The sequence below is a fragment of the Scyliorhinus torazame genome, chromosome 13, assembly GCF_047496885.1.
Source record: "Scyliorhinus torazame isolate Kashiwa2021f chromosome 13, sScyTor2.1, whole genome shotgun sequence".
NCBI classification, from domain to species: Eukaryota; Metazoa; Chordata; class Chondrichthyes; order Carcharhiniformes; family Scyliorhinidae; genus Scyliorhinus; species Scyliorhinus torazame.
In genome coordinates, this window is record NC_092719.1 from 112,755,774 (window position 1) to 112,775,991 (window position 20,218).

At 49.9% G+C, this 20,218-nt stretch overlaps 1 protein-coding gene across 5 annotated transcripts in view; it reads right to left on the reverse strand.

The window, feature by feature from the left end:
• LOC140388239 (DDB1- and CUL4-associated factor 1-like) overlaps positions 1-20,218 on the reverse strand; it is a 187,334-nt gene that overhangs the window by 60,297 nt on the left and 106,819 nt on the right. For all 5 annotated transcript variants that reach the window (XM_072472072.1, XM_072472073.1, XM_072472071.1 and 2 more), the window contains 3 exons: positions 5,403-5,601; positions 2,970-3,052; positions 2-86 (listed from right to left, as the gene is read on the reverse strand). In XM_072472072.1, coding sequence (XP_072328173.1) covers positions 2-86; positions 2,970-3,052; positions 5,403-5,601 — 367 coding nt within the window. The remainder of the gene's footprint in view (position 1; positions 87-2,969; positions 3,053-5,402; positions 5,602-20,218) is intronic.

The window sequence follows — 20,218 nt, forward strand, 5'->3', positions numbered from 1 at the left end:
CATGAGCCACTTCCTCCTTTGTCCCGATGACTCTGTCCTGAGAGAGTTTACTGAACTCCACATAGTGGTCGTCTGTGAAAGAGTGCCTGAAAAATAGGGAACACCATTGCCAAGTTAATTCCACCAGCACAAATTCAAAGCAACCATTCAAACACCTGTATCAGGTCTGGTGCAGATCAGGCCTGTTTGGAGATCTCATCAAGATGCATTGCGTTCTGCCCTGGATGAAAATATATCCCCCCTCATAGCATAACACACGCAAGTCTCTAGTTTTATCCAAAAGACACCTCCATCCATTAGATCCAGGTTCCATTTTGCAGAACAACATATTTTTTAAAAATTTGGAGTATACAATTATTTTTCCCAATTAAGGGGCAGTTTAGCGAGACCAATCCACATACCCTACTTATCTTTGGATCTTGAGGGGCGAATCCCACCAACCATGGGGAGAATGTGCAAACTCCACACGGACAGTGACCTAGAGCCAGGATGGAACCTGGGACCTAGGCGTCATGAGGCAGCAGTGCTAACCACTGTGGCACTGTGCCTCCCAAGTGCAACACATTAACGCTCAGAGAAGCAGAGATTGTACAGAGCGCATGTCGATCCACGTGAGCGCCTCACCCCAACGCTGGCCCACGCCACCGCCTCGCCCCAATGCTGGCGCCTCACCCCAATGCTGGCCCACGCCGTCGCCTCGCCCCAACGCTGGCCCACGCCGGCACCTCGCCCCAACACTGGCCCACGTCGGCGCCTCGCCCCAACGCTGGCGCCTCGCCCCAAGCTAGCACCTCGTGCCAACGCTGGCCCATGCCAGCGCCTCACCCCAACGCTGGTCCACGGCAGTGCTTAGCCCCAACGCTGGTCTATGCCTGTGCCTCGCCCCAACGCTGGTCCACGCCAGCACCTCGCCCTCAAGCCAGCACCTCGCCCCAATGCTGGCCCACGGCAGCGCCTTGCCCAAACGTTGGACCACGCCAGCGCCTCGTCCCAATGCTGGTCCACGCCAGCACCTCGCCGCAACGCTGGTCCACGTCAACGCCTCGCCCCAACGCTGGTTCACGTCAACACCTCGCCCCAGCACTGGCCCATGCCAGCGCCTCGCCCCAACGCTGGCCTACTCCAACGCTGGCCCACTAGAGCGCCTCGCCCCAACGCTGGCCCATGCCAGTGCATCGCCCCAACGCTGGCCCATGCCAGTGCATCGCCCCAACGCTGGCCCATGCCAGTGCATCGCCCCAACGCTGGCCCATGCCAGTGCATCGCCCCAACGCTGGCCCATGCCAGTGCATCGCCCCAACGCTGGCCCATGCCAGTGCATCGCCCCAACGCTGGCCCATGCCAGTGCATCGCCCCAACGCTGGCCCATGCCAGTGCATCGCCCCAACGCTGGCCCATGCCAGTGCATCGCCCCAACGCTGGCCCATGCCAGTGCATCGCCCCAACGCTAGCCCATGCCAGCGCCTCGCCCCAACGCTAGCCCATGCCAGCGCCTCGCCCCAACGCTAGCCCATGCCAGCGCCTCGCCCCAACGCTAGCCCATGCCAGCGCCTCGCCCCAACGCTAGCCCATGCCAGCGCCTCGCCCCAACGCTAGCCCATGCCAGCGCCTCGCCCCAATGCTGGCCCATGCCAGCACCTTGCCCCAATGCTGGCCCACTCCAGCACCTCGCCCCCAACGCTGATCCACGTCAGCATCTCTCCCATGCAGCACACGCTGGTACACGCCAGCACCTCGCAAATGCAGCACACGCCAGTACTTCCCCAAAGCAGCACATGCTGGTACACGCCAGGAGCTCTCCAATGCAGCACATGCTGGTCCACGCCAGCACCTCCCCAATGCAGCACACTGGTACACGCCAGTATCTCCCCAATGCACCACACGTTAGTACACAGCGGCACACGCTAGCACCTCCCCAATGCAGCACATAATGGGACATGCCAGCACCTCCCCAATACAGCACACGCTGGTACATGCCAGCACCTCCCAATGCAGCACATGCTGGTACATGCCAGCACCTCCCAATGCAGCACATGCTGGTACACACTAGCACCTCCCCAATGCAGCACATGCTGGCACACGCGACCACCTGATAATGCAGCACACGCTGGGTCTCGAGAGCACCTCTGCAATGCAGCACACGCTGGTACATGCCAGCACCATTCCAATCCAGCACACGCTGGGACATGTTATCTTTGAAATAAATGCTGCGATTAAAGCTTATTGCATTGAGCCATCACAGACACTCTCACCATGCCTGTTTTCAAACCACCAGAGGGAGTGAACTGGCATTTTACTACACACTTCGAAACATCCAGGCCTTGTTTTAGGACAAAATAAAGGCATGTTCTATACTTATCTAAAACAAAAAAGTTCAGGACTTTGGGGGGGGGGGAGAGGGATGGGGGGGGGGGGGGGGGGTGGCCTGAGACAAGGCAGTTGCCAATTAGGGCTAGTTTTTATTTTTTGTTATTTAATATTTATTTATTTGTTGTTGTTTTTGTTTAAATTTAAAAAGGTCATTATTATCTGTATTGTTACAATGTTGTGTAAAGGATGCACAATGTACTGTGTTGGTTTACCAAAAATTTTCAATAAAATATTATTTAAAAAAAAAAAAGTTAAGATATACAGGGGATCTACAATGAGCTAGAGGGTGGACAATCAGCTAAAGTTCCAACAATGCCTAATGAAAGTTGATGTGTGAGCATTTGACAGATCAGAATTTGACAAGTGTCCAGTAGTGCCGGATCAAATCATGAATGAAATTTCAACTTCTGTTGGACAGACATTTCCTGAGAAGTTAAGGGATTATCTCTGCAATGCCCCTTTCCATTGTTCCACTGTAATTCAAGCAAAGAATACACCATCTGAAAGGATATACCGAGCAGAGTAAGAAATTGCACAAAGCAGTAGGCTATTAAGTAATACTTTTACTTCTGGCACCTATAATCCTTATCTTGACTTACTTCATGTCGAAGACAGACTTCATTCCCCAGAGAGCAGAGAGGGGCTGGCCCCAGCTTGCTGATGTCAGTAGCAAGGATCCATCCTGCAAGTACACAAGCAGAAAAATTATAAAATTATATAGCATGTCTGACATGGAGTAATAAGTTTGATGGCTACTGCTACATGATGCCTCAATCGATATTATCGGATTACTTTGTGGGATCTTGAGCGTAGATTGCCTATCACATGCCGACAGGACACCAGCAACTACACTTCAAAAAGTACTTCATTGGCTCTTTGCAACATCCTGAGATTGGGAACGGTGCTACAGAAATGTATTTCCAGGATGTTTGTCTCCGATTCATTGATCACCCTGGTCTCCCACCGTTCGATGACCTCATGACCAATACATTGGAGAAAGCAGACACAGTGGCTAGCACTGCTGCCTCACAGCACCAGGGACCCGGGGTCGATTCCGACGACTGTCTGTGTGGAGTTGTCTATGTGGAGCTTGCACCCCCCCCCCCTCCCCTCCCCCGCCCCAGTGTCTGTGTGGGTTTCCTCCGGATGCTCCGGTGTCCTCCCACAGTCCAAAGATGTGCAGGTTAGGTGGATTGGGCATTTTAAATTGCCCCTTGGTGTCCAAACGTTGGGTGGGGTTATAGGGCGGGGCAGTGGGTCGGCGTGGGGTGCTATTTCAGAGGATTAGTGCAGACTCGATGGGCTGAATGGGCTGGACTGTAGGGATTCTTATGATCACCAGGAATTTTGGCCCACAGCTACGATTGACAACAGTAGGATTCTGATTTTAGTTTACCAACACCGTGAGGGACCAGATATTAAAATGAAGCCACTTGTCCTCTTGGTGAGACTATTTCAAAGAAGGGTAGGGGAGTTCTCCCATATTGCTGGCTGATATTTATCCCTTAACCAAAATCACTATAAAAATAGATCTGATCATCATATGACTGCAGGACCTCTTTGTAAACTGGCTGCTGCATTTTTACACACAAATAATTACTTGGCTGCAAAGTGCATAGAAACTGGAGCTATGAAAGGTGCTGTCTTTCTTCACAAATCTGTGTAAATGACAAAGATCTTGGGGTGCACGACCATAGATCCCGGAAGACAGCAGGACAGATAAACAAGGTGGTTAAGGAGGCATATGGGATACTTGCCTTTATTAGCCATGGCATAAAATACAAAGAGCAGGAAGGTTATGATGGAGTTGTATAAAATGCTGGTTAGGCCACAGCTGCAGTACTGAGTGCAGTTCTGGTCACCACACCATAGGAAGGATGTGACTGCACTAGAGAGGGTGCAGAGGAGAAGAGTTTCATGAGGATTGTATCCTGGGTTGTAGCTTTTCAGTTATTGAGAGAGACTGGATACTCTCAAGAGTATTGAAAGTCAAAGAGATCTAGGAGCACAGGTCCACAGGTCATTGAAAGGGGCAACACAGGTGGAGAAGGTAGTCAAGAAGGCATACGGCATGCTTGCCTTCATTGGCCGGGGCATTGAGTATAAGAATTGGCAAGTCATGTTGCAGCTATATAGAACCTTAGTTAGGCCACACTTGGAGTATAGTGTTCAATTCTGGTCGCCACACTACCAGAAGGATGTGGAGGCTTTAGAGAGGGTGCAGAAGAGATTTACCAGAATGCTGCCTGGTATGGAGGGCATTAGCTATGGGGAGCGGTTGAATAAACTCGGTTTGTTCTCACTGGAACGAAGGAGGTTGAGGGGAGACCTGATAGAGGTCTACAAAATTATGAGGGGTATAGACAGAGTGGATAGTCAGAGGCTTTTCCCCAGGGTAGAGGGGTCAATTATTAGGGGGCATAGGTTTAAGGTGAGAGGGGCAAGGTTTAGAGTAGATGTACGAGGCAAGTTTTTTTACGCAGAGGGTAGTGGGTGCCTGGAACTCGCTACCGGAGGTGGTGGTGGAAGCAGGGACGATAGTGACATTTAAGGGGCATCTTGACAAATACATGAATAGGATGGGAATAGAGGGATACGGACCCAGGAAGTGTAGAAGATTGTAGTTTAGTCGGGCAGCATGGTCGGCACGGGATTGGAGGGCTGAAGGGCCTGTTCCTGTGCTGTACATTTCTTTGTTCTTTGTTGGATAGACTGGGGTTGTTTTCTTTGGAGCAGGGGGGACGACGACACACCTGATTGAGGGGGTCAGAGGGTGGTTGGAATCTGGAACTCTCTGCCTGAAAGGGTGGCAGCGGCCACCAAAATGAACAAGTATTTAGATGAGCACTTGAGCATACAAGGCTACAGACCAAGTGCTGTGAAATAGTATTAGAGTAAATGGGTGCTTGATGGACAAAAGGGCCTCTTCCTGTTCTGTAAAAACTCAATGACTCCAATACAAGTCCTTCTTTAGAAGTCTAAATGCACACCCTCCCCAGAGCATGGATGAAGCCTCATAATATCTTACTTACCCTGGATGGCTCTAGGTGCGTTATGGCGGAGTTATGGCAGGCGTATGTGGCTTCCTCCTGGCCACTAAACAAGTTGTAGAGCTTGAGTTCTCCAGTACACGTCCCCAGCATCAGAAACCGCTCTCGGGCAGAAAATGCGCAGCACATAAAACCACTGCCTTCCTCATCGGATTCCCTGAACACAGAAATGGGCCGGAATCTGTGACAAGAAAGCAAATCCTTTACTTAAGGAATGTTTAAGTTTTGTAGCAATGATCATATTTCAATATGGCAACAGCCTTGGAATGAATTTGTATTTATAGGAATTTCATTTACACCATCTCACTTTGCAGGGAACACAATTTTCTTGAAGTGCAGTCACTGTTCAGTGCACAAGAGACCAGAAACAGGATAAAATGGCAACACAACTGCGCTGTTGGTGGGATTATTATTATTATTTGAGGGAGGAATGTTGAGTTCATCAAAATGAGAAATATTACAGCTAGGAATGGAACACTTTCCATTTCATACAATCAATGTCAGGTCTATATGCACACGGTTCAAGCTGTTACATTAAATATTCCGAGATTAGGTACAAAAAACATTACATACAAAATAAAATGTCCTTATACTATTCCAAACAAACACTCTTTCAGGGTAGCAACAGCATAGATTTGCATGGTCATGGTCCCATGCCCACCATGGCCTGAAGACCTGTATTCAGACTGTAAAAATACTAAACAAAAGGACTTGGACTCAGCAAAGGTGACTAAGCTTGTAGCCACCTGGGTTGGCCACTTCCCGACATAAAATGGAGATCCGCAAAGAATGCAGGGAAATTCAGTCAAGCCAGGAAAAACAAGCAGGTGCAAAGTTTCCTGTGTATTAGAACTTGCAGAAACCCAAACAGCACCGAAACTAACAACCATCTGCATATTAATGAGCGATCCCCGGGAACAATTGGAAACATTTAAGGTAAACAAGGCCAAGCCAGGCTCCTCAGCGCCAGCAGGAGCCAAGACAAAGGAAGGCCAACGGACACTTAGGAACCACCTAGCGATCAGGGAACAACTCCAGTATTGGAGAAATCGATCCAAGTGATCAGAATGTAGTCCAATCATGTGGAACCAGATACGGGGTCCGCCCAAAAGGGCGCGAAGCCCCTGGGGACTATAAAGTAGAGTCTCCAAGTTCAATTCGTCCTTCTTGGCAGGGTCACTCAGCAGCTCGAAACAACCCTTGACAGTGACCTGCCTAGCCACTACATCAACCAAGTAAGTCTCCAGTCAACGCACGCTGAGATAGGCGCCCCTAGCTACCAGTCTATACCAGCTTTGAATCCTGCAGACTCAGAATCGAATGAAAGGTAATTTGTTCCCCTGATCTGGTGGGCCAGTTCCAAAGCTAAGTATAGGCCTTTTAGTGTTAGAGATAGTCTAGTAAGTAGAGTTTTATGCATGAGTAGTGATTGACTGTGTATAATAAATGTGCTTGGATTTGAATCTTACTAACTGGTGTATTGAGTTATTGATCAGCACTTGAATTGAACCTCGTGGTGGCATCATAAAGATACCTGGCGACTCTAGAGCAAAGGTTACAGAAACAGAGCAAATTAAGTAAAGACACAACGAGCAACATTTACTAAGTGCCAACCAAAAGTTAGCAACATTTACTGGCGAACTCTGACGGGACCAGACTTGGAAGTGGCCTAACCATTCCGGGAGAACCCAAAATTTGAATTGAGAATCCAATTGGGAACAGAAACATTCACAAGTGTTCAAGCAGTTCTGATCAATCCTCATAATTCGGAAGCGTGTTAATGCATGCGTAACTAACAAGGCTATAAAGTAAAACTGATAGATTTTTTTGTGAAAAAACTGTCGGGAGTTTGTATTCCGGAAAATAACGAACGCCATACCCGTGTTTACAGCACCGCCTTAGTACCCCTCGTTCCAAATTTTAAAAGAGAGCATTCAGATAGGAAAAATGGCAACGAAGGCAATGGAACGCCTCATGAACCCTCAGGAATTCGAGACGCAGCGACCAGCAGCAGAGTAGGACAGTGTCCCGTTTGGGAAGAAGAGATCAGAAAATATCTCAAAGGGAAGGGATGGCCCCTTTGGAGTGAATTCTGCGATAATGAGGAAACAGGACCCGGGAGTATCGGATATACTTGGTGGGAGAACCTGTCAGAGATCCACAAGAAGAGCTTGGGAAAAGCTCGCAAGCCGATGGCAATCGTGTCCTGTCTGGCACAATTGCGAGGCACAGAGGAGGTCGTTCGGACGCTCCGCAAAGAGATAGAAGAGAGACATCGAATGAGCAAGGTCGATGTTAGTGAGATCGAGAGAGAGAATATAGAATTAAGAAGGAAGTTGGCAGCAAAGGACGGAGAGGTGGATGATGCCAAGTAGACACACCAGTCTTGTCTAGCGCATCTGAGCAGCTTACAAACCCAATACGATAAGGCCTATCAGGACACGCAACGTGCAGCCCAGGTAAAAGAAGAGACTGAGAAACAGGTAGAGGCATTGCAAACGCAGTGCAGCGATCTAAAAGCAGCGCTAAGAGCATTCCATGCTGCCACCACGGAGCACAGACAAAGCTCAGTGGATCATGCAAAATGCCAGAGGCAGATTGTGGAACTGCAGTCTTTGCTTTCAGTGCAAAATGGGTTTCAAAGCACCTTAGGATCCCAATTGGATGAAGACGACGGCCCTGATTGGCAAGAACTAAACAAAACCGCGCACAGGGATGTACAGGGAACATGTGCGCAAGGAAATCCCCAAAGGAGGAAAGCACCCCAACCCCCCACAGAGCAGATAGATCAGGCACCCATGAATCCAGTAACTACCCACCGCACAGTCACATCGGATGGAGACGTGGAATTCCTTTACACCACCCCCTTAACCGTGACCCAATTACGGGACGCGTGCGAAAAGATCACACCGTTCCTCCCCACCTCAGACCCCCACCACTTCTTTGCTAGAGTGAAGCAGCAGGCGACCATGTACGGCCTGGATGAGCGCGAGCAAGTGAAGCTCACAGTTTTAAGCTCAGACCCTTCTGTTGTAGCAGCCCTTCCCGACCCACAGAATGTAGGATGAGGCACCCTTGCAGAGATGCACACGGCGATCCTAGACGCGATCGGTTATAACAGAGGTGACCCAATAGAAGGCCTGAATAAGTGCAGGCAGAAGAAAACAGAACACCCCACAGCGTTTGCTGGACGCCTGTGGATCCATTTTACAGTCGTTTTCGGAAACTTAGACCGCGCCCATTGGTCCCCAAACAACACGGCCAAATGGACCCGCACGCTTATCTCCCATGCCACAGAGGCAGGACAAAAAGCTTGTAGTAGACTTCCGGGTGCGGCGATGACCAGCTGAGTCGCACGTTTCGGCAGCTCCCGGTGAAACGGACTTTTGGGCTCTTGATAGGAGCCCCAACGGCAATTTTGACGGCTAAAAACACTGTGCGGTAAACCAGAAGGGAATCCCCCCTGGATACGGATGAAAAAAGGAGAAAGTGGCCAGATTGCAGTGGATCCTTTAGAACAGCGGCAAGGAAGGCAAGCAAAAACCAAGATGGCGTCGGAAGGTGGCAGTTTAACATGGGGCCCTGAACAACAAGAGTTCTTGAAATGCTGTGTGGAAGAGCTCAAAAAGGAAATGAAGAAAGAGCTGTTGGCCCCGATACTACAGGCGATCAAAGGGCTAAAGGAGGAACAAAAGACCCAGGAGCGGGAGCTTCGGGTCGTGAAGGCAAAGGCAGCCGAGAATGAGGACGACATACAGGGCCTGGTGGTGAAGACGGAGACGCATGAGGCACATCAGAAACGATGTGTGGAAAGGTTGGAGGCACTGGAGAACAACGCAAGGAGGAACAACCTGAGGATTCTTGGTCTTCCTGAAGGTGCGGAGGGAGCGGACGTCGGGGCATATGTGAGCACGATGCTGCACTCGTTAATGGGAGCGGAGGCCCCGGCGGGTCTGTTGGAGGTGGAGGGAGCATACCGAGTGATGGCGCGAGGACCGAGAGCAGGAGAAATTCCCAGAGCCATAGTGGTGAGAATCCTCCGTTTTAAGGATAGAGAAATGGTCCTTAGATGGGCAAAGAAAACTCGGAGCAGTAAATGGGAGAACGCGGTGATCCGCGTTTAATCAAGACTGGAGTGCGGAGGTGGCGAGAAGGAGGGCGAGCTTTAATCGGGCCAAGGCGGTGCTTCATAAAAAGATGATAAAATTTGGAATGCTGCAACCGGCAAGACTGTGGGTCACATATCGAGGGAGGCACCACTACTTTGAGACGGCAGATGAAGCGTGGACTTTTATTGTGGAAGAAAAACTGGAATGAGCGGGTTATTAAAAAGAACGTTTGAACAAAGTGGGGGGGCGAAGAGGGGGGTTAAAAAGGGGGGGGGGGAAAGAGGAGTTTTATGTACTAATCCTGCGATGTGGTAACTTTTCTCTCTTCCACAGGTGGTGATGGGGGGAGGAGGGGAGGTGGAGGAGATGGGGCGTTGGCCATTGGGGGCGGGGCCAAGGGAGAAGCGCGGGCTTGGTTCCCGCGCTATGATAATCATGGCGGGAATAGAGAAGCAGGAAGGAGGGGGCGTCGCACGGTGCGAGCCGAGGTCATGGGGGGAAGCAGAGGTCGGCCAGAGTTTGCTGACTTCTGGGAGCAACATGGGGGGAGTAATTACGCTAGCGGGGGATCTAGCGGGGGGGGGGGGGGGGGAATTACTGGGTTGCTGCTGCTGGGGAGAGGGGGGAGCTGGTATGGGAGGGGATGGGCGGAGGGGCACCGCCTGGGGGAGATACAGCTGCGTGGGAACCGGGTGAGGAGCTGGAAAAAGGGGATGGCTAATCGACAGGTTGGGGGGGGCTGATCACATGGAACGTGAGAGGGCTGAACGGGCCGATAAAGAGGGCACGGGTACTCGCACACCTTAAGAAACTTAAGGCAGATGTGGTTATGTTACAGGAAACGCACCTGAAACTGATAGACCAGGTTAGGCTACGCAAAGGATGGGTGGGGCAGGTGTTCCATTCGGGGCTAGATGCGAAAAACAGGGGGGTGGCTCTATTAGTGGGGAAGCGGGTAATGTTCGAGGCAAAGACTATAGTGGCGGATAACGGGGGCAGATACGTGATGGTGAGTGGCAAACTACAGGGGGAGACAGTGGTTTTGGTAAACGTATATGCCCCGAACTGGGATGATGCCAATTTTATGAGGCGGATGCTAGGACGCATTCCGGACCTAGAGATGGGAAAGCTGATAATTGGGGGAGTTTTTAATACGGTGTTGGAACCAGGGCTGGATAGGTCGAAGTCCAGGACTGGAAGGAGGCCGGCAGTAGCCAAGGTACTTAAAGATTTTATGGAGCAGATGGGAGGTGTAGACCCGTGGAGATTTAGCAGACCTAGGAGTAAGGAGTTCTCGTTTTTCTCCTATGTCCATAAAGTCTACTCGCGAATAGACTTTTTTGTGCTGGGAAGGGCGTTGATCCCGAAGGTGAGGGGAACGGAGTATACGGCTATAGCCATTTCGGATCACGCTCCACACTGGGTAGACTTGGAGATAGGGGAGGAAACAGGAGGGCGCCCACCCTGGAGAATGGACATGGGACTAATGGCAGATGAGGGGGTGTGTCTAAGGGTGAGGGGGTGCATTGAAAAGTATTTGGAACTCAATGATAATGGGGAGGTCCAGGTGGGAGTGGTCTGGGGGGCGTTGAAGGCGGTGGTTAGAGGGGAGCACATAAAGGGAAGGAGAGTAAGGAACGGGAGCGGTTGCTGCAAGAACTTTTGAGGGTGGACAGACAATATGCGGAAGCACCGGAGGGACTGTACAGGGAAAGGCAAAGGCTACATGTAGAATTTGACTTGCTGACTACGGGCACTGCAGAGGCACAATGGAGGAAGGCACAGGGTGTACAGTACGAATATGGGGAGAAGGCGAGCAGGTTGCTGGCACACCAACTGAGGAAAAGGGGAGCAGCGAGGGAAATAGGGGGAGTGAGGGATGAGGAAGGAGAGATGGAGCGGGGAGCGGAGAGAGTGAATGGAGTGTTCAAGACATTTTATAAAAAATTATATGAAGCTCAACCCCCGGATGGGAGGGAGAGAATGATGGGCTTCTTGGATCGGCTGGAATTTCCCAAGGTGGAAGAGCAGGAAAGGGTGGGACTGGGAGCACAGATCGAGGTAGAAGAAGTGGTGAAAGGAATTAGGAGCATGCAGGCGGGAAAGGCCCCGGGACCGGATGGATTCCCAGTCGAATTCTATAGAAAATATGTGGACTTGCTCGCCCCAGTATTGACGAGGACCTTTAATGAGGCAAAGGAAAGGGGACAACTGCCCCCGACTATGTCTGAAGCAACAATATCGCTTCTCTTAAAAGAAGGAAAAGGACCCGCTACAATGCGGGTCCTATAGACCTATTTCCCTCCTAAATGTAGATGCCAAGATCCTGGCCAAGGTAATGGCAATGAGAATAGAGGAATGTGTCCCGGGGGTGGTCCACGAGGACCAAACTGGGTTTGTGAAGGGGAGACAGCTGAACACGAATATACGGAGGCTGTTAGGGGTAATGATGATGGCCCCACCAGAGGGGGAAACGGAGATAGTAGTGGCGATGGATGCCGAGAAAGCATTTGATAGAGTGGAGTGTGATTATTTGTGGGAGGTGTTGAGATTATTTGGTTTTGGAGAGGGGTATGTTAGATGGGTGCAGCTGTTGTATAGGGCCCCGATGGCGAGCATGGTCACGAATGGACGGGGATCTGCATATTTTCGGCTCCATAGAGGGACAAGGCAGGGATGCCCTCTGTCCCCATTATTGTTTGCACTGGCGATTGAGCCCCTGGCGATAGCGTTGAGGGGTTCCAAGAAGTGGAGGGGAGTACTTAGAAGAGAAGAACACCGGGTATCTTTGTATGCGGATAATTTGCTACTATACGTGGCAGACCCGGCGGAGGGGATGCCAGAAATAATGCGGATACTTGGGGAGTTTGGGGATTTTTCAGGGTATAAATTGAACATGGGGAAAAGTGAGTTGTCAGGGGAGCAGAGTAGAGAAATAGAGGACCTACCGTTGAGGAAGGTAACAAGGGACTTTCGTTACCTGGGGATCCAGATAGCCAAGAATTGGGGCACATTGCATAGGTTAAATTTAACGTGGTTGGTGGAACAAATGGAGGAGGATTTCAAGAGATGGGATATGGTATCCCTTTCACTGGCAGGGAGGGTGCAGGCGGTTAAGATGGTGGTCCTCCCGAGATTCCGCTTTGTGTTTCAGTGCCTCCCGGTGGTGATCACGAAGGCTTTTTTTTTTAAAAAAAAGGATTGAAAAGAGCATCATGGGTTTTGTGTGGGCCGGGACGACCCCGAGAGTGAGGAAGGGATTCTTACAGCGTAGCAGGGATAGGGGGGGGGGGGGGGGGGGGCTGGCACTACCGAGCCTAAGTGAGTATTATTGGGCCACTAATATTTCAATGGTGAGTAAGTGGATGGGAGAGGAGGAGGGAGCGGCGTGGAAGAGATTAGAGAGGGCGTCCTGTAGGGGGACTAGCCTGCAGGCTATGGTGACAGCCCCATTGCCGTTCTCACCGAGGAACTACACCACAAGCCCGGTGGTGGTGGCTACACTGAAGATTTGGGGACAGTGGAGACGGCATAGGGGAAAGACTGGAGCCTTGGGGGGGGTCCCCGATAAGAAACAACCATAGGTTTGCCCTGGGGGGAATGGATGGGGGATATGGAATGTGGCAAAGAACAGGAATAACGCAACTGAAAGATCTGTTTGTGGATGGGAAGTTCGCGAGTCTGGGAGCGCTGACCGAGAAATATGGGTTGCCCCAAGGGAATGCATTCAGGTATATGCAACTGAGGGCTTTTGCGAGGCAACAGGTGAGGGAATTCCCGCAGCTCCCGACACAAGAGGTGCAGGACAGAGTGATCTCAAAGACATGGGTGGGGGATGGTAAGGTGTCAGATATATATAGGGAAATGAGGGACGAAGGGGAGACTATGGTAGATGAACTAAAAGGGAAATGGGAAGAAGAGCTGGGGGAGGAGATCGAGGAGGGGCTGTGGGCAGATGCCCTAAGCAAGGTAAACTAGTCGTCCTCGTGTGCCAGGCTAAGCCTGATTCAGTTTAAGGCATTACACAGGGCGCATATGACTGGAGCACGGCTCAGTAAATTTTTTGGGGTGGAGGATAGGTGTGCGAGGTGCTCGAGAAGCCCAGCGAATCATACCCATATGTTTTGGTCATGCCCGGCACTACAGGGGTTTTGGATGGGGGTGACAAAGGTGCTTTCAAAAGTAGTGGGGGTCCGGGTCGAACCAAGCTGGGGGTTGGCTATATTTGGGGTTGCACAGGAGCCGGGAGTGCAGGAGGCGAGAGAGGCCGATGTTTTGGCCTTTGCGTCCCTAGTAGCCCGGCGCAGGATATTGTTAATGTGGAAAGAAGCCAAGCCCCCGGGGGTGGAGACCTGGATAAATGACATGGCAGGGGTCATAAAGCTAGAGCGGATTAAGTTCGTTCTAAGGGGGTCGGCTCAAGGGTTCACTAGGCGGTGGCAACCGTTCGTCGAATACCTCGCAGAAAGATAGATGGAATGGAAAAAAGAAGGCAGCAGCAGCAGCCCAGGATCCCGGGGGGGGGGGGGGGGGGGGTGGGGGGAGGAACCAGAAGGACTCTCAGGGTTGTTAATATATACTGTATAATATGTATAGGTCGTTGCGACAGATAATTATATATTGGACTGTTAAATTATATTTTGAGAGTGTTACTTGTGATAAGGCAGTTGCCAATTAGGGTTAGTTTTCATTTTTGTTATTTATTATTTATTCATTTTTTGTTTATAAAATAGGTCATTGTTATTTGTGTTGTTATAATATTGTGTAAAGGATGCACAATGTACTGTGTTGGTTGACCAAAAATTTTCAATAAAATATTTATTAAAAAAAAGCTTGTAGTAATTATGACCCCTCAGAAGAAACGCACAACGAAAAGTGGGTTTTAAAAAGGTTGTCCCACTCCTGGGAGCAATCTGACCACAACAAACCCCCGATTAGAAAACCCGAAGAACAGCAGGCAGAGGCAGATATCCAAGCAGTTAAAGCGCACCAGAACCCCGCATGGGTGAACAAAGGCATGAACAGCACCCCCACAGAAGTGTTACAACTGTGGACAATTAGGTCACTTTGCACGAGAATGCAATGGTCCACGAAAGCCACAGAGAGCCCAGCAGGCAGGCACTCTGAATAACAGGACAAAGCCCATACATCGTGTAAGCACCCGTTCAGACCAGACAGACATGAACGGAACTGACTGACGGTGTTCGGGCTTCCCCACCTGGGTCTGCGACACCCTTTGGGATAGGTCCGGCCGACAGTCGTTGCAGCGAAAATACGGGGACAGCCCATCAAATTTCTCTGGGACACAGGAGGGTCCCGCACCACAATAAATTCCTCCACCATGTTCCAAAAAGACACATGGCCCACTAGAGCCACAATCACCCTCAGCGGCTTCACAGGCCACTCACAATAGGGACACATCACAGCCCCTGTACCCATTCAAATTGGCAACATTACAACAAAACACCCCATAGTTTTGGTCGATCTGGACCACACAGCAGAACACATTTTAGGCATCGATTTCATGAACTCCCACAACCTTTCATTTGATCCAGTAAATCAATGTATCTGGAAAATGACAAAGTCAGCAAGAGCCCCCGCAACGCTCACAGTAGGGGAGTATGCTAATAAGATTAGCGCAGTCGGCGATTTTTGGTTTGACCCGACCACGATTAGCGCAGACAAACAGGTTAGGGCAGTTCTCCAGAAGAACAGGACCGCATTTGCAAGTCATAAACATGACTGCGGCAGGATGGTTGGTTTGGTTCAAATAACAGGACCTGACCCTAGACCCCAGAAGCAATATGGATTTCCGCAAGAGGCAGAGGGAGAAATCTCAAAAGTTATCGATAGCTTATTAGAACAAGGCGTACTTAGATCAGTAGCCTCTACTAATAATGCCCCGATTTGGCCAGTGAGAAAGTCCGATGGATCATGGTGACTGACCATCGATTACCGGGAACTCAACAAAGTCACCCCCGCAGCAGCCCCCACGATAGCCACAAGTCCCGAGACCATGCTCAAACAGGGACTCAACTCACGATATTTTACGGTTTTGGACATCAGTAACGGATTCTGGTCTATTCCATTGGTAAAAGCGTGCCAGTACAAATTTGCCTTCACTTTTAAAGGTCAGCAGTACACGTGGACATGCCTTTCACAAGGATTCCACAACTCCCCCTCCATTTTCCACCAACAGCTGGCCAATGGTTTATCAAAATTTTCTCGCCCCGAATGTCTGGTCCAGTATGTAGGAGACCTATTACTGCAGACAGACACCAAGGCAGAGCACATCGCGCTTCTGTCCGAACTCCTGGAACTCCTACAGCGAATTGGATGTAAAGTGAACCCCAAGAAGGCCCAAATTTTGGAAAACAAAGTGGTATATTTGGGAACGATTATCATGCATGGTAAATGCGAGATCGAGCATAAAAGAATTGACTCGATTGTCAAATTGCCCCTTCCCCAGAATGTTTCCACCCTCCGGTCGTTTTTAGGACTGGATGGCTACTGCCGAAACCACATTGACAGTTTCGCCACCAAAGCAGCACCCCTCTCGGAACTCCTAAAGAAAGGAGCCCCTTGGGAATGGCTTCCGCAGCACATGGATGCTGTAGATGTTTTAAAACGCGCACTCATTGCAGCCCCCGCACTACAGGTGTCAGACCCGCTTTCCCCCTATGCTATAGAGATAGCTAGCACAGATCATACCCTTTCGGCCGTGCTCCTCCAGGAACGGCACGAACAGTTAAGATCCGTGGCTTACGCCTCCAGAGTTTTAGATCCTGTGGAGCAGGGATTTTCGGCCTGTGAAAGGCACCAGCTCGCAGTTTTCTGGGCAGTTTAATACTTTTCATATATCACCGGACTAAACCCCATCACAATCCTCACAGAACACACCCCCACCCAACTTTTACTAGACGGCCGACTTAAGGACGGTACAGTAAGCCAGATCAGAGCAGCCAGATGGAACGTTCTTATGCAGGGACGGGACATCACTGTTAAAAGGACCAAGACCCACACTTTTCTAGCCGACAACCTTCAGTACCCAGGCACCCCCCACGAATGTGAAATCATCTTACCGCACCACAACACAGGCCCCTTTATCGCAAAAAATCCCCCCAAAAAGATAGGTAGTTCGCCCCAGAGCACAGACACGTGCGCACCCTTGAGAATACATGTGGATGGTTCTTCCACTATCTTAAACGGGAAGCGCATTACAGGATGCGGCATCTATGTTGAGGACGCGCAGGGACGCGCCCTAGAAGAAATCTCGTTAAAACTGCCAGGACACGAAGGCGCACAGGCGGCAGAACTAGCAGCCATTGCATATATTATAGATCACCCAGATTCCTTCCCCAGCCCAGCAGACATATACTCGGACAGCCTCTATGTCTGTAACAGCCTCACAGAATTTCTATCCCTGTGGAAAGCAAGAGGATTTGTTTCTGCGGACAGAAAACCCCTCCCTTCAGCCCCATTGCTCCGGCACATTTTGGACAAAGCACAGGACAGGACATTTGGTATCATTAAAGTACAAAGTCACCACCGTTCCTCCCCACCTGGAAATGTAAAAGCCGACGCACTGGCTAAAGCAGGTTCCAGACATGGATATTTTTGGAACCCCCCCGAAAGTGCCCCAGTGAATGCAGTTCAGGTCTCACAGACAAATATCGAAGATTTAGTGCAGTCCCAGAAGAAAGATAGTAATCTCAGGGAGATTTTAAAAGGAAGCTTTCCAGTCCCATACGATAGGTTTAAAAATGCACTGACCACACATGACGGTGTGGTCCTAAAAGACACCCTTTATGTGGTTCCAGAACAGGGCAGGAATCAGCTTATTTGTTTGTTCCATGATAGTCATGGGCATCAGGGAATTGACCCCACTACAGCCCACCTCAGGCAGCTCTGTTGGTGGCCGAATTTAAAGGAAGACGTCACGCACTATGTAGAAAATTGCCTTATCTGTGCCAAAAACAATCTGGACAAATATGCGAAGAAAGGTCAGCTTAGCCACACCCGCCCCGTTAATGGCCTCTGGACTAACCCCCAGATTGATTTTATAGGACCATTTCCCCCTAGCAGGAATTGTCACAAGTATGTGTTAGTTGTGATAGACACATTTACGAAATGGGTAGAAGCATTCCCATCTAGAACAAACACGGCAAAGACTACAGCTAAGATTTTAACCCACCACATCTTTACGAGATGGGGACTCCCCCGCAGCATTGAATCCGACCACGGTTCCCATTTTACGGGACGTGTCATGAAGAACGTCCTCACGATATTTGGCATTACCCAAAAATTCTACATCGCATACCCAGTCAAGTGGTATCGTGGAGCGAATGAATCGGACCCTAAAAGCAACCCTGAGGAAAATGGTCCAACAAAACAGCACCACTTGGGATTCAGTCCTCCCTTTTGCACTAACGTTTTTGCGTAACACTGTTTTGACATCCACAGGATACACCCCACACACTCATGATCGGACGCCCCATGAAAAGCACAGAATTCTTATTAGGACTTGACTTGACCAGCTCCGAAGTGATGGCCCTCACACACGAGAACGCAGTGAAACAATTAGTAGAGAATGTAAAAACGGCTCAGCTAGCTGCCGCAGGAAGAAACAGAGCAAGGCAGGTTTCGACAAGACAGTGCATGCGACTGAGTTTGATGTAGGACAGCAGGCCATGCTCTCCATTTACAACCCCAACACGTTCCTGTCACCTAAGCATTCGGGTCCGTACTCGGTTGCGGACAATGTAAGCCCCTCCGTTTATAAGATTAAGTACCCCAACGGGAAGACCGCGTGGTTTCATATTAACCAGCTCAAGGCATATGGCTCACAGTCTAACCACGCACACTGTCATGCTCGAAGCAGCAGACCACGCCCCGCCCACAGCCAGCCCTCCCCAACACATCCACGGACTCGACCTCGACTCCACCCCTGAACTCTAGACTCCGCCCCGAACACCCACAGACAGCAGCAGCAGCGACAGCGACTGTGACACAGGCAACAGCCACAGCACGCCTCCCTACTATCTCCAGGCAACAGGACCCACACCCAGCGAATCTGAACACTATTAGAGTGATCCCTTCCTGATCACATCCCCTAACAAACCTCACCAAAGACCACTGCCCTACGATGACGACCCCGACTCCATCCCCACAGAATTAGACACCACTATTTGGAACCGTGACAATTCGTACAGGCTCGGACGAAACGACGAGATGGACCCGAAGTCACACCATGCAGCTTTAGCAACACTCATCATTCAAGAGTATGGCACCCGGGAGATGATGATGACATTGAGTCTGACTCCCAAAATGAGAACCCCTTTGCGACCCTGTTCGCAACTGATAACTGAGGTGGCCAGATGATGTTTTAAAAGGAACCGCTTGGGAGAAACGGTGTCCTTTCTGATGGAACCTGCAGCATGTTTGTTCAATGTTTGTTCGTTAATGTTATCGTCAAGTGTGGTGTGTAAACTTGAAAGTTTTCAAGGCCCCACGTCACCACCCCCTTTGACGGCCAATGGATCTAGTTTGCCCCAGACAACATTTCAGAGGAACTAGTCTGTCGACAGAAAATTGTCAAAGGTACAAGTTTGTCCCAGACAACAGTTCAGAGGAACTAGTCTGTCGGCAGACAACAATCATAACTACTCTCCTGATTCGAAGGTAATCACGAGAGGCAGCCCTTACCTGTTCTTGCCGGTTGCTCAGGCAGTGGAGAAACGGCATTGGTCTCCACCCTGCCTGAGGACCCATCTCTGGTCAGCTACGCTCGGGTAGAGCACACACGGCATTGATCACTGTCCTACCCGAGGATTTCATCCAAATCTTACCCATACGCGCCCAATTTTGGCTCGTTACGTTCAAAATTCTTTTGTTTGGTTTTGGCAACCCTTAGGTTGCTTCCCTATGCTATTTACATCCTCAAACACTGGGATGGTAAATCACAGACTGCGAGACGGCTCGCAGTACGGCAGTATTTCCTTAGATGTCTAGTCCAAATATTTGGTTTAAAAAAAAAAATGAGGGAGTCACACATGGTGACCAATTATAAAGGGAAATTGGCACTAAAAGATAGACATGCTAACATACAAGATATTAAACAAGATAGTAACAGAAACTATGCTTGATCCACAGAATTCCAGAAGCTCCAGGAAGAGAGAAGAGACGAAAAGGAAGAAAAGAGAAGAGAACAATGAAGACATCATACGTGTTTTTCGTTACCATTATAATTTGTATTCGGTTACGCGCAAACGTGAACCCCCTGACCCCAACCTCCCCCCCGGCCGTCAATGATTCACTTCCCCATAGCACCCAGAGCCCAGTGACAAGTAACAACACACACATGGTGTGATAGGTTTATAACGTGGTACTCCTTTTCATACGTAATTGAATCGCTTTTAGCATTGGCGATATTCTGCAGCATCGTGCAGACTATCCGCATGAGAAAATGGCGAAGGAGAGCCTACCGCTCTCGCACCCCGGTATACAGGATGAGATCCCCTATTTTCGGTTTTCACCAGGCCCCCGAACCCATTGATCTACAATAAAGGACACTTGTTCGGCGTCATTTGTGAATAAAGACAACTGAGAGATTGTACAACTCTGAGCTTGACCGCCAAAATGTGAATGATGCTATTATTTTTGTATTGTTAGGAAGTTAGTATGATTGGA